Below are 7,834 nucleotides of genomic sequence, written 5' to 3'. Positions count from 1 at the left end.
AATCAGGGTTGACAGCACTGGTATCCACTAGTGTCCCCATTGTCCCACTTCCTGGTAAGAACTGCAGAATTCCAAGTCAATCTCCTATTACTAGGTGAAGACCAGCTATGTGTTCTACGCAAACCTTCTAAGTAATCCCTATGTAAACTAACGTTTGGGATTCATCAGTATTTACTGTAAAACTTTAAACCCTTAAGTCAATGGGAGGGCGATCCTGAAACAATGTAAATGCCTAGCAATTGAGGGAATTCTGCAATAAAGCGATGAAGTGTTACTCATTTTCCATGAGGATTGAATAAAAGAAATGAATACGTTCAAACAGCACACATGCAGGGCTAGAGATGGCTTAGCCGTGAAGAGCACTTGGTAAAAGACCTGGGTTCAGCTCCTAGCACCCAAATGGTATCCCTTAACCATCTGTAACTCCAGCTCTAGGGAATCGGGAGCCCGCCTCTGACCACCACGGGCCCATGGTATACTTTCATATATGCAGGCTGAATACTAATGCACATAAAGTAAATCTTAAAAACAAAACAAAACCCACCAGCATGTATGCATGTATGTTCTTTTTAATTTGCCCCGTCTCTTTCAAATAAAAATGTCAAAGGAATATCCACTAAACAATTTTTTCTGATTATATCTGAGTATCAGGATTGTGAGTGATTCCTTTTCCTGTTTATTAGTGTTCCGAATATTTCCATTCTAAAGTTAACACTCCATTAGTCAGGAGAAAAATTGACAAATAAAACAATAGCTTTGGGCCCTTGCCTAGCATGCACATGGCCTTGCATCCAATCCTAAGCATAATTAAAATGTAAAAGTGGACTGGGAATGGCTCCATGGTAAAGTGCCTGTTGCAGAAGCACAAGGACACAGTCTTCATCCCCAGCACCTACAGAGAAGGTAGACACATGGGTCCCGGGGCTTGCTGGCCAGCCAGTTTGATGAGTCTATAAACTCCAAGTTGAGCGTCTGTCTCAAAAAATAAGGTAGAAAGCAACTGATGAAGACATCCTGTGTTGATCTCTGCCCCAGACCCAAACACAGACACATAATTAAAATAACAAAAACGAAAAAAACAGCAATCAAAATCCTGTCCTCTTTGTAAATTGATATTTCCAACACTGATGAATCTGGTTCCAGAATCTGGCAACTGTGGGAAATGACGTCTCCACCATACACTATTCCCACAACCCTTCTTCATCTTTCTCTTAGGTTTCACATCTGCAATGGCCAAGCACCACACACACACACACACACACACACACACACACACACACAGAAGCAAACAGCCCTGCTGGTGATACAGCCTGGGGGGGACGAGGGAGGATCCTGCTGTTACTTCAGATGGCCATGTCTCCTGAAGGAATGTCATAAAACAAGAAACTGCTTCTACACTTGGGATTCTACCAAAATACAGAACACTGATGCTAAGGAAGGACTGGGGGAGCTGGAGAGGTCAAGGACACCACAAGACCTATAGGATCAACTAATCTGTATCTACAGATGCAGAGGCTGAACCACCAACTAAAGAACACGCACGGGCTGGACCTACACAGCCGACACATTTGTGCAGATGTGCAGCATGGCCTCCGTGCGGGTCCTAACAGTGGAGCAGGGGCTGACTCTGACTCTGTTGCTTCCCTTTGGATCCCCTTCCCATAACTGGGCTGCCTTATCTGGCCTCTGTGGGAGAGGATGTACCCAGTCCTACTTTGACTTCACTTGCCAGGGTTGGCTGGTACCCATGGGGAGGCCTCCCCTTCTCAGAAGGAAAGGGGAGGGGGCGATAGAAGAGTGTGAGGGTGGGACATGGAGAAGAGGAGGAAGAAGGGCTGTGATCGGGATGGAAAGTGAATAAATAATAAAGGAAAACATAGTAATAATAAAAAAAAAACCAAAGAGGGGATGAGAGGGGGAAAAAGAAAATGTGACAGGATCCAAATCCAGAAAAATATAAAGAATAATACAAAATTTTAAAAAAAGGAAATGTAATGGGATTTTTAGAAACTGACATTTTTCCTCATTTTTGAAACCGTTAAAAGAAAAAGTGTTAAAATTTACTTCTAAATGCACTGGTTAAGAAAACATGAGGAGCCAAACTAAAAATTATACAGTTTTATAGATGCCTCTGTTGTTTCTTGACACACATATCCCCCCAATAATTTCACAATATAACACTTCTAGGCAGCTTCTGCCGTTTCAGTTTCTTCCGTCTCAGCTTCTGTAGTTTTAGCTTCTTTGGGTAGCAATGAGTCAGTCTTCAGTAGTAAACCTTCACTGGTTGAACTACGAAGGAAGGCACGGACCACAAATGGACCTAAAACAAAGATCAGAGGCAACCGTGACTTTCTCACTCAGAGCCCTGTGGATCAGACACACAGGCAGAGGAAGGCTGGCAGGACCCCAGCGCTGCTGTCCCGGACACACACACTCACTGGAAACGCACACTCACTAGGGATTCTCTCCATTCCTCCAGATGATCACCTAGAATTTATTTACTACAAAGTCAATATTGAAGGGAGTAGGTGGTAATGTATATCACATGGAAATATTCTACATATTTCTCTAAAGCAGTCAGCACAGACAGTAACGCTGAGTTACCAAACAGCTGATAAAATTCTCCACAAATTAAAAGACTCTTCCTAATAGCAATTAAGGGGCTTCATCTAAAATGGCAGAAAGGCAAGGATAATTTTTAGAGAATTTATTATCCATTACTCTTCTCTAGCTATCTCAGAAGGGCAAAGTCCCTGTGGAATAAAAGAATCTGTATATACTCAATGTCTGTGGTGGTATTTTGGATTAAAAGAATTAAAAATGGAATGTTCAGTCACCAATGAGCTTAATTCCCCAGGATGGCTGCAGTGGTTTGCATATGCTTGGCCATGGGAAGTGGCACTGTGTGGAGGTGTCGCCTTGTTGGAAACAGTTCATCAATGTGAGGGTAGGCTTTAAAGTCCACTGCTCAAACTCCACCTAGTGTGGAGGAAAGCGTCGTCATGGCTACCTTCAGATCAAGATGTAGAACTCTCAGCTCTTCCAGCACCATGTCTGCCTGCAGGCTGCCACGTTTCCCACCATGATGATAATGGACTGAACTTCTGAAACTGTAAGCCAGCCCCAGTTAATGTTTGTCTTTAGCTCTGTGACCCATTTTTTAATTGGGTTATTTGGGTTGTTGGTGTTTAACTTCTTGAGCTCTTTATACATTTTAGATATTAGTCCTCTATCAGATGTAGGGCTAGTAAAGATCCTTTTCCAATCTGTAGGCCACCATTTTGTCCTATTGACAGTGTCCTGTGCCTTACAGGAGCTTTTGCAGTTTCATGGGGTCCCATTTATCAACTGTCAATCTTGGAGCCTGAGCTATTGGTCTGGCCTTAGTGGGAGAGGATGTACCTAGCTTCACAGAGATTTGGGTGGGTCTGGGGAATACCTAGGGGTCCCCCACGCTCTCAGAGGAGAAGGGGAGGGGAATGGGAGGAAGGATTGTGGAAGAGTGTGACTGGGAGGGGGGCAGTGAGTGGGATGTAAAGTGAAGAAGTAAAAAATAATAATAATAAAGAACAAAAGAATAAATAAAAAGGGAAAAAGTATAAAAGAAAATAGAAAATTTCATACAATTAATAAAAAAAAAAAAGTTTGCCTTTATAACAGTTGCCTTGGCCATGGTGGCTTCACAGCAATGAAACCCTAACTAAGACAATGACAAGAGTAGTTCAAACACATGTTTTAATTAATTCGATTATTAACTAAATCCTGTAAACTCCCAGCACTGCACTATATGGGCAGTCAGTGGAGCCTGGCCAGCTCGTGTCGGGCACCCACAACTGTGGTTTGTGTGAGGAACACAGGCATGCTAAAGGCATGGCAGTAGCCTGTGTTCTAGCTACTACAGTACCCACGTTCTTCCCCGCCATGGCAAGAGAATCAGCCCCTTACAAGTGATAACTCTCCTCCCATAACAAAAATACCTCCTTTCTGTTACAAAATAAAGATTAAGAAGGCCAACTGGCTTCAAAGTACCATTTAATAAACGGCTTTCTTTCCTATTTAGCACCATTGTAACTTTAAAGCAATTAGTTTTCTTTTAAACCTTAATACACTTAACAGTAGAAATATGCAAATGTATAAAGGTTTGGGGGTATATTCTTTGTTACTAATAAAGAAGTCACTCTCTAAGACCTTATGATTCATGAATAAGGTAATCAAGACTCCTTCGGAAAAAATAAATGTCATTGACTATGTAATCCCTGGGAGAAGTGCGGTCAGAGAACTTGTACACTAACTCTTTGTCTCAGTATTTCATAGTTTTGAGTACCACTGGCGTTTAAGGCTATCTGCCCTCACCCAGCTACTCACCCAGATTCAGGGGTCTGTGCTTACAGACCTCATTGATAACTGCTTGAAGATTGGCAGCTATCTGGTCACTTGGCATATCCAGCTGAAAGAAACAGATACACAGATATCACAACTTGGTAACTGCATCAGTATGTATTCTAGATGGGATGTGTTATGTATTTACCTAATGCAATGACCTATTAAACACTCTACTATAAAGGGAAACAACAAGAACACTACACTAGAAGAATTTATATGTCGAGAGATACTTTATAGAATAGATCATAGTAGACTGTTTTTAAGTTTTTCTATTTGAGAACCTGCAGTTTCCAAGTAATTTCCCGAAAGCACATCCCAACATACCATGCATTCATCCCCAAACCAGGAACATTGTCTTTAACTTATGTGCACATGTGGGGTGGGGTTAGTACATCTGTGCACATGTGTGGGTAGAAGCCAGTGGTGGATGTTGGATGTCTCCTTTTATTGCACGCCACCTTACTTTCTGAGACAAGACCTCCTGATGAACCTGAAGCTCACCAGTTTGGCTAGGCTGGCTGGCCAGTGGGCTCCAGAGTTAGACACATGGCACCAGGCTTGAGAAGTATATGCTATATTTGATATCAGCAAAGAATACTCAAGAACATGTCTTCAACTTTTCAGATCATAAAAGCTTGCTCAAGAAAAATGCCTACCAGCACACAAAATAAAACCTCTGCTCTCAGGACTCAGGAATTTCTGATTTAAGAAAGGTGAAGGGAGAAGAAAGACTCCTGAAGAAACAGCACTCCTGAGCCAGTGTGAGAGCCACTTGTACTAAGTCTGCCTGGGTATTTTGAGGGACTATGGATTACAGTGGCAAAAATTATTTGTACCTTTTCAGAGAATAAAAATTTAAAAAGCTAAACATATATAAATTAACTTTAAATAATGCACACTCCTTCTGAAACAGCTAATTTCTGTATTTTAAATGTAATATGAGCAAACCAAAGACAGACTGTTATTCAAAGCTATGACATTTACATTGCTCTATAGGAACCACTCGCAGAGAGAGCTTGTCTATTGCTAGTTTTTGAGGAGGATGACTAGAAAATAGAAACTTAGACACCCCACTTTGTTGGTTCAGTTTTCAGTCTTTTTTTAATTTGAGTATATAAAGCAAAGTCTCAGGGCTAAAAATTATCACAGACAAAAAAAAAAACTGTTTCCCTGCCATAAGACATGCCTATAAATGTATTATAAATGTTCTTATAGTATGTATCTTTATAAAAACAAAAACAATAAGTAGTTTTTCAAAATTACAGTTTTACACAAAACACTTTTAAGTCAGTGTATTGTATCATACCTAATAAAGTGATTTATGCATATCATTAAGTTTAAAGTAGTTTTATCTCTATGAAACAACTTAGAAGTCAACTTATGTTTTAATGACTAGAGACTGGGTGAGTAGCTAGAGTATAAATGTATGAAATCCTGTAAAGGTGGAAACAATAACACAATAACACACCAATCTGAAAAGCTCTCTAATGTGTCCTGATGCATTTCTGAGGAACTGTACTGCTCACTAGTACTGCTGTCTAGAGTTATCATTTCATGATATAACCATTTAAGTGGGGAATATGAAAATTCTACACTCTACAGCAAAGTTAAAATGGTATAATTTTTAAATTAATTTATTTTCCCATTTGAAAGAATTACAATCAGCTATTTATTGTCAGATTATTTCATAGTATGTTACATCCATGTAAATTCTCCTTCCCCTTCCCCTCCCTCTCTCTCCATGTATATTATAAGTTACGGTCAGTGAGAAGGCTCAGCAGGTAGACACTTAACTCCCAAATCTGATGACCTAAATTCAGTCCTCAGGACCCACATGGTGGAAGAAGAGAATTGACTTCTAGAGATTGTTCTTTGACCTCCACCAGTGTGCTGTGCCATGTTTCTGTATGTACACATACACATAACGCATAAAAAATGTAATAAAATTTATAGATTTTTATTGTACCTTAAAAGAAAGGAAATCTTAAGTTTGATTACATCATGACTTAAAAGTCACTCAGCGGTTAAAGCACCAGCTACTCTTCCAGAGGACCCAGCTTCAGTTCTCAGCGCCTATATGGAAGCTTCTATCCATTTATAACTCCAGTTCCAGGGGATCTGATGCCCTTCTGGCCTCTATGATCACTACATTCATGTTATACAGAGATGTACACACAAGAAAACAAAAACAAGAACAAAACCCCCATCTGTATATAAAGTAGAAATAAATTATTTTTTAGAGTAGCCAGCTCTGTGACTAATTTCTGATACAGTTCTGATAACATTCTATAATCTTTCGTGACTGGTGACCTGTAACTAGTATCTGCAGAGGACTGCCGCCTTGGGTGAGAGCTTTTTAACCATCTGACCTTCAAAACCCCCTCCAAATGCAATATTCTAGAATTGAATCAAGTGTGGTTTAACAGAGAGCATTTCTTCCCATGACCCATAACAGTGTAAACTGAGCAAAAGTTAATGGCATGTGTCTACAGAACATTAAATAAAGTTGTAAGAACAAGAATTGCTTACATAACCCCATTTCATGGGATCTTACTTTGGGTTAAGTGTTTAAGCATCTACATGGATTCATTCATTTCTCTAAGAAATCTATGAAGGTAGTATTATTATGAAGATATTATTATTTCTCACTTAATATTAAAAGCCAAGAAGCAGAAAACAAAGCCATTTTATTCAAGAGCATGTGCAAGTCAGGACTGGAGGCACATTATGTAATCCCACACTAGGAAGGCTAAGACAACAGGATCATTAATTTGAGGCCAGCTTGTTCTACACAGCAAATTCTAGGTCATCCTAGACTACATAGCGGGGCCCTGCTTCAAAAATAAAGCAAAAGCAAACACCAAAAGCACAGGCATATGAGAAGTAGCCTTGAAACCACATGCCTAAGCCTATATGGCAGGTGAGTACAGAGAACAATGGCTTCCACCCCACCACTCAGTGGCTTGTGATCCCTACAGCTATAATGTGCGCATGCTCTGAGAAGCAGATGAGCCTGCTGTAAGACAAGAGGAGAAAGGGACTGTACAGGGACTTGCAGTCTAGCCACTGTGTGCCTCTCTAATTAGATGAGTAAGTGCCAGGAGGGCAGAGAGGAAGACATGACTGACACAGTTCCAAAGGATGAAGAGTTTCTGATGACAGAAGGGAGGGACGCTCTAGGCGGAGGTACCAACAGGTGGTGATGAGGTGACAAGATCTAGACAGGAGGGGTGCACATGCTGATGTTCATGCAGAGGTAGAGGACTGCCACTCTCAAGTGTTAACTAGCTCTTAGCACACTGGCTGCAGGACCAGTGCTATTCCAAGTCCTCATTTGTCAACAAGCAGCAAACTGGGCTTCCATGTGATAGCTTCCAGCTTTAAAACGTTAATTTCAGTAAAACCAAACCACTATTTGGGCTCAATAAAATAAAACCAGGAACCAAAAATT

The 7,834-nt window shown here is 40.6% G+C and overlaps 1 protein-coding gene across 3 annotated transcripts in view; it reads right to left on the bottom strand.

The window, feature by feature from the left end:
• Nucleotides 1-2,103: 2,103 nt before the first annotated feature.
• Nucleotides 2,104-7,834, bottom strand: part of Mrpl1 (mitochondrial ribosomal protein L1) — a 56,126-nt gene continuing 50,395 nt past the window's right edge. For all 3 annotated transcript variants that reach the window (XM_021162828.3, XM_021162829.3, XM_029477417.2), the window contains 2 exons: nucleotides 4,366-4,447; nucleotides 2,104-2,320 (listed from right to left, as the gene is read on the bottom strand). In XM_021162828.3, coding sequence (XP_021018487.1) covers nucleotides 2,184-2,320; nucleotides 4,366-4,447 — 219 coding nt within the window. In that variant the 3' untranslated portion in view covers nucleotides 2,104-2,183. The remainder of the gene's footprint in view (nucleotides 2,321-4,365; nucleotides 4,448-7,834) is intronic.

Source organism: Mus caroli, unplaced genomic scaffold (assembly GCF_978045245.1).
Source record: "Mus caroli unplaced genomic scaffold, Mus_caroli_1 scaffold_4, whole genome shotgun sequence".
In the NCBI taxonomy this organism is placed as follows: domain Eukaryota; kingdom Metazoa; phylum Chordata; class Mammalia; order Rodentia; family Muridae; genus Mus; species Mus caroli.
The sequence above is the reverse complement of the archived record's forward strand: the minus strand, read 5'-3'. Positions and strand labels throughout refer to the sequence as shown.